This window comes from Mixophyes fleayi, chromosome 2, assembly GCF_038048845.1.
Source record: "Mixophyes fleayi isolate aMixFle1 chromosome 2, aMixFle1.hap1, whole genome shotgun sequence".
In the NCBI taxonomy this organism is placed as follows: domain Eukaryota; kingdom Metazoa; phylum Chordata; class Amphibia; order Anura; family Limnodynastidae; genus Mixophyes; species Mixophyes fleayi.
This window is the reverse complement of record NC_134403.1, coordinates 313,868,867-313,884,097: the sequence shown is the minus strand read 5'-3', so window position 1 is coordinate 313,884,097 and position 15,231 is coordinate 313,868,867. Positions and strand designations below refer to the sequence as shown.

Genomic DNA, 15,231 nt, shown 5'->3' with positions numbered 1-15,231 from the left:
CGGTGGCCATCTTAGTAAAGTGCTAGAGTGCTAATAGTGCTAATGCTTAGGAAATAGTGATATATATGTGTGTGTGTGTGTGTGTGTGTGTGTGTGTATATATATATATATATATATATATATATATATATATATATATATATATATATATATATATATATAATTTATTTATTTATTTATTTTTTTCCACACACTAAACTTGAATTGTCACTTCTCCCTTTCTTATAAACAGGGGGAGCTAAATGGTCAAAGAGGACTTGTACCATCTAATTACTTGGAGGCTTCCCAGACTCAAACTATAGAAGCAAAGTCTCAAGGAACAGCTCATATAAGAGGTGAAAAGGAGGTGAGTAGCTGCTGAGATGATTTTTTTTTACAATGCCTTCACCATTAATTTTCTTGAAATTTTTTGGGGCAATATTGTCAGTTTGATTGCTTGATACAATGAAACAAACGTTGGCCAAGTGTACACATTTTCACATTGTTCTGTCACTGCTCTGGAGCTAGAGATCTTTGTCACTTCCAGTTTACAATTTAATTAAACATTTCGCTTACCTTTGTGCTTTCTATAAATGCTTTTGTAGCCATGTTTTTAATTTTATACATATAGTAAACGTGTATATATATATATAGATAAAAAAAATAGGGAGCGCAGTGAATATGTTAATAGAATTATCTTTGTTCTGCTAAGGGCAAATTATGCTGCTCTTGCTGACTTTAGATCCGCAATTTCTGCTGAGACTCGACACTTACAAATCTCTCATTTAAACATCCAACCAGGGAGTTCAGCGCTGACTCTAAGTCTCCTTTATGGATAGGGCACATGTACAGAATGACGTCACTAACAACACGTTTCACCCTAGTAAACTAAATTTAAATTGATATCTTTCAGGTGGACTTGAAATATTTATTTTTCTTAGAGCGATATGTCCTACACAAGTACCAATATTTATTTGTTTTAACCTTTCAGATCTGAGTATATTGGAATCAGTTTAAATTATAATCAAGATAGACTTAATATCTCTCATGTGATTTAGGGTTACGATTTTTTTTTTATGGAAATCTAAAAAATATAAGTTTAAATACTTTTTTAAGATCATTAATGCTAAGAAACCAATGTATACTTATAGATATGCCTTAATTGTTATGATGTTTTTGCTCCACTATGAGATTTCATATATTATCTACAGAAACCAATATATCTGGTATAATACATTGTATAATTGAAGAGGCAATTTTCTTTCTCGTTTAGCAAATGTTAGTAAGAGTTCAGGACAATCATTTGCTGCTTTGTGTATCTTTTCAATATTTGTTTTATTCATTTTGTATTTTGGACTTACAACCCTTAGCAATACCAATTGTGATTTTATTATGGTGATTAAAGTATGGATTGGAAATCCATTAGATGAAATTTATGTCATTTAATTAGTTTTTGTGTAAGCGCTGCTCTTCCTGGTCTTTGCATATGAGAGACGTCCTGGCATGAATTTTTAGCAAAGACCTCTGATAAGTCTGTCAGAGTGCACACTGCTCCTGTAGTGGTAATTACCAGATTTGTAAACTACTGTGTTTATGTAAATTTTTATTTGGCACCAAGATCTTTCTATTAATAAAACCTTCACTATAATTCACCCCCTATCTTACCCTATAACATGTAAAAGGCTGTCTGCAAAAGATAATGTATTTGCTGGTCATTAGTTAAGTTATTTTATAGCTCTTAGATTAAGTTATGAGATTTCTTAAGGGAGAAGCGCGCAGTATATGTTTCAACATTGCTCTGGATTCTCTCTTTGGTCATGTACAATAATAAAGAATCCAGAGTAATCTTTACTTTTAGATTTACAGAACGAATCCTGTTCTCTGTAATTTAAATAAGGATCACCTGATTTTCAAAATGGTCAAAATAAGGTATCTATACATTGGCAAATGGGACAGATCCAGCCATTCAGCGTTCACTCTGAACTCCCTATATTATGAGGACCAATTCATTTGATTGGCTAATGCCTACACATGCTAGTAAGTCACAGACATCTGCTGACCAGTTTTTCCAGCAGTACCAAATTACTGCATGTGGTCCGCTTTCTACATTGATAAAATGATCATTTGGAACCAAATGATAAAGTTGCTTCTAAAAGCTGATGACGACTACATATCTGCAAAAGAGCACTCATGGTTTTTGCCTATGCAAGTTTTTTCTTCCATATGTTCCAAATAGGGCATTCCTTTAGTTACATATACACTAATCAGCCACTACATTAAATTCACTTGCCTAATATTGTGTAGTTCCCCCCTCATGCAACCAAAATAGGTGTGATCCGTCAAGGGATAAACTCCACAACACCTCTGAAGGTGTGTTGTATCTGGCACCAAGACATTAGCAGCAGATCCTTTAATCACGAGGTTGGGGCTTAATTTCTCTGATTTATTTTTCCAGCACAGTCCAGAGATGCTCGATCAAATTGAGATCTGGGAAATTTGGAGGCCATGACAACACAACTGTTTCTCATGTTCCTCAAACCATTCCTGAACAATTTTTGCAGTGTGGTAGGTTGCATTATCCTGCTGAAATAGGCCACTGTCATCAGGGAATACAGTTGCCATGAAGAGGTGTACTTGGTCTACAACAATGTTTAGGTAGATGGTACGTGTCAAAGTAACATTCACATGAATGCCAGGACAGAAGGTTTCACAGCAAAACATTGCCCAGAGCATCACACTTCCTCCGCCGGCTTGCCTTCTTTCCATAGTACATCCTGGTGGAATCTCTCACCGGGTAAATCACGCACACGCACCTGGCCGTCCACATGATGTGAAAGAAAACATGATTCATCAGACCAGACCGCCTTCTTCCTTTGGTCCATGGTCCCGTTCTGAAGCTCACATGTGCATTGTAGGCACTTTCCGCAGAGGATAGAGGTCAGCATGGGCACTCTGACCAGTCTCCTATGTTCTTCTGACACCTTTCTATCATAGTCACCAATAAATTTTTTAACGATTTGCGCTACAGTAGTTCTTCTATGGATTGGACCTGATGGGCTAGCCTTTCCTCCACATGCAAACAATGAGTATTGGACGTCCATGATCATGTCACCGGTTCACCGGTTGGCCTTCTTTGAAACAGTTTTGGTAGGTTTTAACCACTGTATACCGGGAATACCCCACAAGACCTGCTGTTTTGGAGATGCTCTGACCCAGTCGTCTAGCCATCAAAATTTGGCTCTTGTGATCGTCTCTAAGATCCTTGTGCTTGCTCATTTTTCCTGCCTCCAACGCATCAATTTCAAGAACTGGCTGGTCACTTGCTCCCTAAAATATCCTACCCCCTGACAGATGCCATTGTAACAAGATAATACATTTTAATTCACTTTACTTGTCCGTGATTTTAATCCTGTGGTTGATCGGTGTGTACTGTATATTGCAAATGGAAAAGATGAGTGAAAACACTCTCACAATTAAATTTCTGTTTTTCTTTAAATACTTTTTCTTAATTGTTATTTTATTTTCAGGCCATTCCAGTGAAAGCCTCTCTTCTGTTTAAGCTTAATTGTACTTTAGATAATACTTTAAAGTAAATCAAGTTTCTAATATTTTTATAATACACAAGTAGTGATAGTTTATGTATAAACTCCTGTAAATAATATCTGTCATCACTCAGAATCAGTGAGTTCTAATGTCAACAATTTAGTGTTAATTTGGAAGACTTTAAGTAAAAATGCACAGTAAATTATTACATATATCAGAAGTCACCTTGGATTCCTGTTACCTGTATAAAAGCACTTGGCCTGCAGCCCTATGTCTTGATATGGTCATGGAACTCCTTGGTGACTTTTAGTAGCTTTGCTATTTAAACTAGGGGATAGAATATTCCATATATATTTGTGCAGCAGTTGACTTCCTGGTATAATCATGCTGCTTTTAGTTTAATTTGTATTATCTCTTTCTTTGTGCCTGTGTGTTTCATTCTTGGAATCGACAGAGCTTGCGAAGAAGAACCAAGTGGTAGATTTAGACAGAAAGGGACAGACAGACATGTAAGTGAGAATGTCTTTCCCAGCACTAGTAGATACGATAGATATTTTTCCCTGCTTCCCCTTCACTGTAATTGGTGTAGTCAAACCCTTTTGTCTTCCTCAGTGCCCCAGTGACTGTTGTTTGTAGTCCAGTATTTTGCAAACAATGTATAGGCTCAGTACCACTACTTTTTTTGTGTGTGATGTAATCCTAATACATAATACTAACTAGTATAATAATTACATGTACAAAAATGTAGAACTAAAGAAGAAAAAAGTAAAGGTATCACTTTGCAAACAAATGTAATCGAATACTGTCCTGGTACACGTAAATGGTACTCACCATAAGGTGGTTTTTCTGTTTATTCACTACTGGTAGAATTGTGACTGTGCACTTATAGGGTCCTCTCTGCATTTTATATTTTCCCGGGAATGGTGCATAGATTTTTAAAGGTGTTTATTTGATTCATTTTTTAATTGCAGACAATGGCCAAATTAAAAAATAAAAGAATAAAAATTAAGCATTCTTAACACCTACCTGGAGAATTTGAAATGCAAATAATTTTTTGGGATTGGTGGGATTACACCATTCTGATGATTGGGTGTAGAGGGTTAATAATTAGAAAAAAACTATTAGGTGATTTGTTTCCTTTATAATGGAAAACAACAAGAAATACTGTTTTTGTTATGGTAAATTGTTTTGATGATAATAAGGGCCCCCAAAATATCTCATGATCTAGGAATACTTAAATGGTAAAGTGTAGATTAAGTTCAGTTACACATCTTCTATGTGAAAATGTTCGGAAACGGGGCTGTTAACACAATACTTTATATACACTTTGTGTGTTAATTGTTTTTTTTCTGCTTTTTTGTAGTTTAGCTTTGATGTTGCCATTGACCAGCCATATTCCCCTCTGAATGAATCTATTTCCAGGGACCACGTAGTTGAATCTGAGGAGATTTCCGAAAGAACAGAGATGTATCAAGGGATCGCCTATACTAAGAAAAAGAAAAGCTTCTTTTCTAAAGGGAGAAAACTCTTTAAAAAGCTAGGTTCCACTGGAAAGAACTTGTAAACATGGCCTGGCTGCCGAAGCTGTCTTACAGCAATAATACCACTTCATGATGTGGAAGCTTTTGTTCTTTACAGTACATCCGCTGGCCCTCCTGGCATTGGTCAGGGTTGCCACTTGTAAATAGTATTTATTGTTAATTGGTCTGTGAAGTTTCTTGGTGTCTGTGACAGCAAGATACAACTATGAATGTACATGGATGGTGTCTGAGAACATAGCCAGGACAGGAAATGATTGTAAGTACTGATTAAATAAGAGATACAAAAGGGAACCAGAAGCCTGGATTTTGCAAGCTTTTGCTGTTATGTGCACTTGATAAGTGACCATGCCTTTTAGGACAATGAGGAATGTTTGCACTGTGTTTTCTACCCGACACTTTATGCCACGTTTTGGGAAGTGCGCTGCAGAACTTAATATTTCTGCCACAGCTGCTCAACTCTATATGGGAGAGAATAAATGCCAAACTAGCAACCTCGGTGAGACTTCATAGCGCTTATCCGTTTTCAAGGAAAAATAGCTTTGTTATGTTGTGTGCATGTTGAAAAAAACTGAATGTTCATTTGCCTTATTTTATCTGGTTAAGCATTTTACTTGTTTACAAATGTTCTACCTGCTGTGAGCAGATAACAAAAATGTTTGTTAGAAGACTGTGATATATATACATACCGACATGGAGAGTGTTTTATTCCATCGTCCTTTTTGTTATCATCTTCTTTCATCATCAGAGCCATTATTCTGTGCAATTGTGACCAGCATTTTGCATGTTTGAAAACAAGAAGAAAATGAAATTGTTTTGAAAGTTCGGGTTTATACCCATGAAATGTTTGGAAACATTAAGTGACGCCCATTGGTGTTGCAACATGTTCATTGTTTACAAACGCAAATACATTTTATTATAATAAAGTATATTTTCACTACAGCAATGTTTTTTGTCATTTATATGTAATTCATACAGAGCAAAAGGTAAAGTTCTGGATGATATTCATTATGGACTATTACAAGAATGGGCATTCAATATGGAGCTTTCATGCACACACACAAAAGGAACATTGCTTTTTGAAAAAAAACATCAAATCAGGGTTTGTAAAGTTGGCAGTGTTTTATAAACCATTCTGAAATTTTGCCTTTCTGAAAAACCAAGACTCACTAAAATATCAAGGGAAAATATATATACAAGATTAATGACAAATTTCTTGTGTACATGTCTTAAAGATTAACTTTAGTTTTATTTATTTTTAAATCCGAATTTTCCTTAGTCACAGCCCTTTGTATATGCACTTCCTTGATATTGATTTACACTAGGCTTTAGAAGTACAAATTCTTTGTCTCCTCTTATTGGTTGTTTTAATCTGCTTGTTATTTAATTCACCTGCTGACCTTTACAAATAGTGTAAATGCATAAAAACATAAACATTGTGGGCCTGATTAAAATCGAAGCATGGAACAAGCAAATTGAAACAGATATCAAGATGCGTTTCAATTTGAATCTAGGTATAAAAACGCTCTGCCTAAACTTTACTTGCCGTATGTTAACAGACAGAGCAGAATACATGCATATGTGCAATATATAAGGTCACATCAGAATACATATAAAAAACTGTGTATTACAAAATGAACAACTCTGAACAGTATAATCGTTAACAGAAAAAAAGGTTTTGGGAACGAAAATTGTTTCATATTTTTACATTAAACACATAAATCAAGATGTGTACTGTATGTGGTTTTATAGTCCATCTCACTTGCATATGTTCTATGCTAGCTTGTGACACTCCTTACATGTACTTTTTCAAACAACGACTATGCCTTGACTCTCACTATTATCAGTTGGTACTTACACCTGCCCTGTAGCTGGTGTAATCATACGTCTGAAAACAAGTGTACTTAAGAGAATCCCATTACTTCAATCTGCCGGATCTGCGGCATCAGTACGCTCTTACTGTACATTGACTATGTCTGTCCTTTCCCACTCTGGTCCTTGAAGTCGTAGGCAGTAGTGCCATTTTCATTTGGGCAGGAGTAGCAAGCAGTTGCGTTCATTGGCATTAGGTCTGTTTCTAAACATGTGCAAGGCTATTTCACGCAAGATATGTAGCCAAATATACTAGCATATGAAGTTGAATCAGGCACTATGTGTATATTTTAGTGCTTGTGCAAAGAATGTTAATGAAGTGTTTATTGTCAGACAATATTATTATTGAACAACGCTTGTGACACTTTGCTGTTGAATTTTAAGTTTGAATTTTTAGTGTGATAGGACTACTTTGACTGTTTTAGCAGCAGTTGTGTTAGCTGTTTTTTGTTTTGTTTTTATTCTTTATCTAAAGAGGAAATAGGAAAAATACAAACAGCATAATACTCAAAAAGAAATATGAATGTACAAGGTGTTTCCTCTAAGTTTTATGTATTATATCAATGGGAAGCAGGGAAGGGGTGTGTTAGTTGTTTAAAGCTTTTCATGTATTGAATTTTAACAATTTTTTTATTGACTAAAAGATTTTAGAGTTTTCAGCTAAATGAGACTGCTGTGACAACAAAAGAGAATGTCAAGTCCACCATAACACAAACAATAGTGAAGTTGTAATCAGAGGACCCTGTTAGATAAAGAAGTTAAAACGCAATTTACTGTTGCCAGTTCTTGTTCTAGGTTACCTCAGTGATTCCATTAGATCCAACTGAACAGAAATTCTGCATTCTCATGAATATTGGTTCAGCAAATAAAATATCCACCTTTCCTGTTACTAGCCACTGGGTGCAGTTTAATCCCATCAACCTTTATTTATTAAAATAAATGCAGTTTATTTATTTATTTTCCTTTGTCTATCTTACATATTTGCCTACTCTCCCGGAATTTGCTGGAGGTTCCAAATTTCAAGGTGTCTGACCGGAAGAGTAGACATTCTCCTGGGTCTTGGTAGAGTCTTCAACAAGCCCTACCTCCTCTATGCAATGCCGTGAATTTTGGTATTTCCTAGCAGTGGACGTGGTCACTGCATTACCACTCCCCCTCCTGCGCTTGTCAACTGACCTCTTCTCCACTTGACAAAGTATGATCTTACGCCAGTATTAGAAAGGGACAACCAGCCAAAGAGTAATCTACAGTGACAGAAGATTCTTCACTGATCAGAAACAAATAGGTTGAGTGACGCATCCAAAATAAGTTTATGGGGCCTAATTCATTAAGGCATGCAAAATGAAAATATTTAGCATTTTCTTTAAAAACCTGTAATTTGGCCATACGCACGTCCACATTCAGGATTGAGCCTGCCCATGTGATTTCAGAGCTAGGCTCTGATTGGCCACTACTGGTATTTAAGGCAGTGAGGTCTGCAGCCTCACTGCCGGTTATAGCGTTCTGTCCTCAGTCCTGCTGTCTGCTTGTGCTATCCGTTTTGGTTCCTGCTACCTTGGATTTGACTACCCGTGTTTTGACCCCTGCTTGTTATTGGACCTGTGACCCTTCTCTTCTGACCTCGACCTTTTGCCTGGACTTCGGATTTTGCTTCTCTGCCTGTGTGTTTGACCCTTCGCTTGTCTTTGGATATTGCATCTGTGCCTGTGACCCTTTGACCTAGGATTCTACTTAACAGCCCGCCAATCACTCCACTTCTGGGAACTCCTTTAAGTCAGTATACGTCAGTCGACCCTCGGTCGGCCCGCAGCCCAGTCTGTCCCCACCACTAGGGGCTCCAGCGAACACCTGGCCTTCTGAGTAGTTCCCGAGTTTCACTGTACTGGCTTGGGAGTTCCTAACAGTCAGTGGGCGTGTTTGGGGCAGGCTAGTTGGTCCAGATTTTTGTGTTGGCTGGATGGGGATAATTAATGATTAATAGGTCAAATATTAAGCGGGGACAGTGGAGTGATGATTAGTGTAATTGAGAAGGTTTAAGATGCGTGCGAACGGATAGCTTTTGTGGACCCGGTGATGGGGTTTTAGCATATGATGGAAAGAGAGAATTTAATGTGCAGACAGACGGGTGAGCAAATATTTGGGCTCATGGTGACAGTTTGGTACGGGTGGGTCTGGTCTAGAGTGTGTTGGCTTAAGTTTAGGGATGCTGAGTGTAAGGATTTGGAAGATGATGGGGGGGAGGGGTGCTTGGGAAATTATAAGGCAAATTAAATATAAAGTGGTGCGATTTTTAGGATGATATTAAGAATGAAATGCTGCTGGGACATAGGGTTAGCCGGAGGGGGGCTGTTAAGGTGGGAATCGGGAGTTAGGGGTATGGGCTAGGGGGACAGGGCCTATGGGATGGGGGTCGAACATATGGCTATTGTGGGAGTGCAGGGGGAGAGGGGGGGGGTTGGAGGGATTGGGGAGAGTGGGGGTGGGAGTAGAATTTAGGGGGGGTTCGGTATGGTGGTATATACTTACATGAAGATTCCTAGTTCGAAGTCTATGTTGAGTCCGTTAGGTGTTAGAGATCCCATCTTGTATATCCATTTCGCTTCTTCCCTTGAGATGATTCTGATGAAGTCACCTCCTCTCCAAGGCTTCGGGACTTGTTTGATGCTTGTGAATTTCAGTCCTGTGGGGTCTTGGTTGTGATGTGTCCTGAAATGTTCAGAGACGCTGTGGTTCTGTACTCCTTTTCTTATGTTTCTTATGTGTTCTGGAATTCTCGTCTTGAGATCCCTGATGGTTCTTCCTATGTATTGTAGTCCGCAGGGGCACTCAAGTAAGTAGATTATTCCTGTGGAGTTACACGTAATTTTCTCTTCTATTACGTGTATGCTTCCGTTTGAGTTGGAGCTGAATTTTCTGGTGGGTTTGGTTGTGCTGTGTTTGGTTGTTCTGCATGCTATGTACCTGTTGCAGTGGTAGAATCCCTTTCTTCCTTCTTTCATCCAGGTCTCCTTGTTCTTTTTTCGTTTTTAGGGATGAAGCTGGCTGTTATCATGCTTTTGAGGTTCCTCGCTTTTCTGTATACTATTCTTGGTTTGGGTGGTATGTATTCCTTAATTTGTTCGTCCTGGAGTAGGATGTGCCAGCGTTTTCTTAGGATGTTTTCCAGTTTCCTGTGTTGGCTGTGGTAGTTTGTGATGAAGAGGGGTATGTCTTTTTCTTTTTTCGTTTCTTTGGATCTGTAGGAGAGGAGGTCTTCTCTAATCAAGTTGGTTGCTTTTTCCAGTTCCTTGTTGAGGTGCTCCGTGTCATAGTTTCTTTCTTCAAATTTCTTTTTTAAGGGTTCCGTCTGCTCTTTGAAGATGTTGATGGAGGAGCAATTTCTTCTAATTCTTCTAAATTGTCCTCCCGAAATGTTCTTAAGCCAAGTTTTGTGTTGATTGCTGCTTGTTGGGATGTAACTGTTGCAGTCTACTGGTTTCGTGTAGGTTTTGGTGTGGAGTCTGTTGTTTTCCACGTAGATGGTGAGGTCCAGGAATTCTACTTGTTGCTTGCTTGTGTTGGAGGTGAATTTCAGGTTCAGGTTGTTGGTGTTGATGTAGTGCAGGAAGGAGGAGAGGTCTTCGTCATTCCCTTTCCATATGAAGAAGACGTCATCTATGTATCTCGTCAATGTCACTAGGTTGGTGCGGTGGGGTTTGTTGTTCCAGATGTTGTCGTCTTCCCATTTTGCCATGTAGAGGTTCGCATAGCTGGGTGCGAATTTCGTCCCCATTGCAGTTCCTGTTGTCTGTTTGTTATGTTCGCTTTCGAACCAGAAGTAGTTGTGGTCAAGGATGAAGGAGATGGCTTCTACGATGAATTCTGCTTGTTTGGTGGGTAGGTTTGGGTTTTCTCTCAGATAGTGCCTACTGTGTTCACATCCTTTCTTGTGGTCGATGATGGTGTAGAGGGAGGTCACATCGCAGGTTGCTAGGGTGTATTTTTCGTTCCATTCGATCTCGTTCAGGATTTTCAGGACTTGAGTCGTGTCTTTGAGGTGGCTTATCTGTGTGCTCACTAGGGGTTGTAGGAATTTGTCGATGTATTCCGATAGGTTACTGGTTAGGGATTCGATCCCAGAGACTATTGGTCTTCCGGGAGGTTTCTCGATGCTTTTGTGGATTTTCGGTAAATAGTAAAACACTGGGACCCTGGGATGTGGTTTTGAGATGTATGCGTGCTCCTTCTTGTTTAGTATCCCTTCCTTTAGGCCCTTGTTTAGTAGTTTCTGGAGCTCTCTCTGATACTTGCTTGTGGGGTCGCAGTTCAGTAGGTTGTATGTAGTTTCGTCTTTTGGCCTCATCTAAATAATCCGTTTTGTTAAGGATGACTATCCCTCCTCCTTTGTCTGCTGGTTTCAGGACGATGTCTTTGCTCCTCTTGAGTTCTTTGAGGGCTTGTCTTTCCTATGGAGAAAGATTATGAGGTCTTACCTTTTGGACTTTCAGTTGTTCTAGGTCTTTTTCCACTAGCGATTCGAAGGTTTTTATATATGCTCCTTTCATGTGTTGCGGGAAGAAATTGGACTTGGTGTTGAGGCTTGTGTGGACATACGGGGTGTCTTCCTTGGTGGTGCTGTTTGTTTCATCTGTTCTTCCCTCACAGGATTTTTTGAAGAATTTCTTCAGGCATAGTTTCCTTTTTGTTTTATTGTCTGTTATCCTTAAAGAAAAGCAAAAAATAACAAAAATATGGTCAATTTATGTCCCACGTTTTCTGAGGACTCCTTCTCTGGATTCCACTACAATGTTAATGTCCTTTTATGTACACACTAACTTTCGTACTTTTTCGTACTGTATTTTGTATGCCTTTTATTGTTTGACCATTCAAAATAAAGAATTCTAAAAACAAAAGTGTGGATTGGCTTATTGGGCCTGATTCATTACTGATCTTATCTTGTGTGGAAGTTGCAATGAGTATTTTAAGAACAAACAGTAAGATAATAAATTTGCAATTCAACAAGGAGCGGAAAGTTCAAAGACATGCCCACCTTCAGTCTCTTACGCAACTGAAAATAAGCAATTAGCTCATCTTAAGTTCCGCTTCTTATTTAAAGATAAGAACGTGTTATGTAACGAAAAATGTGGGAGGTGCACGTGTAAAAACACAATCGGAGTGTATAATGCAGGACTGTTGTAATTTAATTATTCGTTTTAACACTTACGTTTATATAACCTGGTACAGATGGCTTTAAAGTGTTAATGAGCTAAATCAACACACCCTTCTTATTCACCTACTCGAAAGATCGTATAATGTATTTGATTTCAACTAAGAATGTGGATGCAAATTCATCTCAAAATCGCTAGCATAAATAAACAAGCATATTAAAATAAACATTATTAGAAAAATGTATATCATTGACGTTCTAAAATGATTAGCATACTCTTCCATAATTGATACATAGGAGACTACATACAACCTCCACACAGATAAAGGTCATCAGTCAGGAACCGAACTCATGATTCCATTGTTGGAAGGTGGATTGGCTAACCACTAAGGCAACGTTCAGTTGGAAAAATAAATACATTATATAGACCAAAACTAGAAGCACAACAATACAGCATGCGTGCAACTGAAGTAAGAGCTATACACTGGTTTTGTGAGAGATGAAGGATGTGTAACCTGTAATTTACTTTTGGATTTAAATGTGAAGGCTATTTCATTCCAACGGCTAATAAAGCGCATATATAAATAAGTGCAGACATTATAGTTGTCCTTTGAAGACACATTTTGAATCTAGCATACTCTTCCTTATTCCAAAAAAAAAGATGCCAGTTAAGTTCTGCATGGTTAGCTTAGTGGTTTCAATTTCTGTATCACAGCATTGGCGTTATGAGGTCAAATACCAAATATGGCCTTAGCACCTGTGTACAGTTTGTGGTCCTAATTAATTAAGTAAACGACCAAAAGGGAAACTTTTTCCAACCCATATTTTTTAAATTAGCAAGGGATTAGGATACTATTTAGCACATAAGTGAAAAATTGCTTATTTGTTCATATAACACAAACACTTGTTAGCTTGATTTTTTACTCTGACATTCAAAATGGATCTACGACATGCTTTACCCCAATTATAAATCAGAATTCATATTTTAAGTTTACCACCCCCCTCCAATGCAACTTGGTTAGGGCAAGGTGCATTTATTTATTACAATGTTTTTATAACCAAAATGAATCTAGCCCACAGGACACATTCCTTTGCATTGTGCGCATGCTGCCATCTATTACTATGAATGCCCTAACACTTGAGGGGGGGGGGGGGGTGTTGATTTTCATGGGACAGGCTCAGTGGTGAGATTCAGCCGGTTCTCACCGGTTCACCAGAACCGATACCTAATTTTAGGCTTGGTTCGGCATTGGTGGGCAGAGCAGGCCCTTTAAAGAAAAAAAATAATACTCGCCTGTCCACGGCGTCGGCACTCCTCCTCCCTGCTCCGTCCGCACTGAATGTCGGGCGTGATGTCATCACAGGGCCGGATTTACCACTAGGCAACCTAGGCACCTGCCTAGGGCCCAGCGGCTCTCAGGGGGCCCAGATGGGGGGGACAAGAGGAAGGAAAAAAATAATTGCGGCCCCTCCCCTGACTCGCGGCATCGGACCCCCCGCATGAGTCCCGGGGGGGGGGGTCCGGTGCCGCGAGTCAGGGGAGGGGCCGCAATTATTTTTTTATACACACATATATACACACACACACATAAACACATATACTGGCAGCACGGTGGCTAAGTGGCTAGCACTTCTGCCTCACAGCGCTGGGGTCATGAGTTCAGTTCCCAACCATGGCCTTATCTGTGTGTAGTTTGTATGTTCTCCCTGTGTTTGCGTGGATTTCCTCCGGGTGCTCCGGTTTCCTCCCACACTCCAAAAACATACTAGTAGGTTAATTGGCTGCTATCAAAATTGACCCTGTGTGTATGTTAGAGAATTTAGGCTGTAAGCTCCAACAGGGCAGGGACTGATGTGAATGCATTCTCTGATGTGAATGGTGATGATGATGCTATATATACACATACACAAACATATATACATACACATATATATATATATACACACATATATGCACACACATATATATACACACATATATACACACACACACATACATATATATACACGCACACACACATATATATATATATATATATATATATACACACATATATACACATATATACACATACACACACACACACATGTGTGTATATATATATATATATATATATATATATATACACACAAGTTAACCCGTGCATGATACTCATGCATTCTAGTCAAATCAAGCTACTTAAGGCGTTAAAAAGGTTCTTGTCATGCATTTGGGCCTAGCCCAGGCCTCCTCAGGGGAAGAGCGTTACTTCCCGACGCAAGCGCCCTTTTTTAACGTGGTTTTGTCCACATGTCACCACCTCATAATTTTTCTCCATCACCTCATCCTTCATCTTCATCGCCACATCATTCATCAAGCTACTTAAGGTGTTAAAAACTCCCACTGTCACCCCTGGCAACCACTAACCACTCCCAACTGTCACTTCTCCTTCAAGAAATATATAGGTCAGTGTATAACTCTGCCCAGCAGGTGGCGCTGCAGCTTGGGGGTTTTTTTTTCACACACGCCACTAGGCATTTATATAGTAGAGATATATATATATATATATATAGATATAATATATATATATATATATATATATATATATACATACATACATACAGGGCCGGACTGGGACTAAAAATCAGCCCTGGCATTTAAAGCACACAGGCCCACCTTTGTTGATTAGCAGGAAAAAAAAATGTGTGCCGAAGTGCAGTGGGCGGTGCCGCCAAAGGCGTAGCTACATTATGTTGGGGGCGTGGTCAAAATGGTGCGTTGATACATACATTATAATAAAACATTACATTTATCAGACCCTCCCCATCCACATTACGCCACCCCCCCAGATACATTGACACCCCTAGCCCACTGTACTTATCTATGCTTCTGATGCTGCTGACATTCCTGTAGAGTGAGCAGGGAAGCTCTTAGTCTCATGAGATTAATAAATCTCGTGAGACTTAGAGCTCCTCAACTTGCTCTGCAGGCTGTGCCCTGTCCAGGACGGAGCACAGATCCTCCTGCTGACCAACTGGATTAAGGCTCGGGGGGCCCGGGCACTTAAGTCAGGGGGGCTCCTATGATGTAATTTGGCTATTAGACAAATTTTTGACAAATACAAAGGCAATACTGTGTGCACTACTGTTAGGTGCACGCAGTTCTGCCTTAAC

At 39.0% G+C, this 15,231-nt stretch overlaps 1 protein-coding gene across 10 annotated transcripts in view; it reads left to right on the top strand.

Moving 5' to 3' along the window:
- Positions 1-6,002, top strand: part of TSPOAP1 (TSPO associated protein 1) — a 341,002-nt gene extending 335,000 nt beyond the window's left edge. For 7 of the 10 annotated variants that reach the window (XM_075196596.1, XM_075196605.1, XM_075196597.1 and 4 more), the window contains 2 exons: positions 233-346; positions 4,886-6,002. In XM_075196596.1, coding sequence (XP_075052697.1) covers positions 233-346; positions 4,886-5,086 — 315 coding nt within the window. In that variant the 3' untranslated portion in view covers positions 5,087-6,002. Of the gene's footprint in view, positions 1-232; positions 347-3,976; positions 4,032-4,885 lie in introns of all 10 variants that reach the window. The other 3 variants (XM_075196600.1, XM_075196601.1, XM_075196602.1) reach the window with 3 other exon arrangements.
- The last annotated feature ends 9,229 nt before the right edge of the window (positions 6,003-15,231 follow it).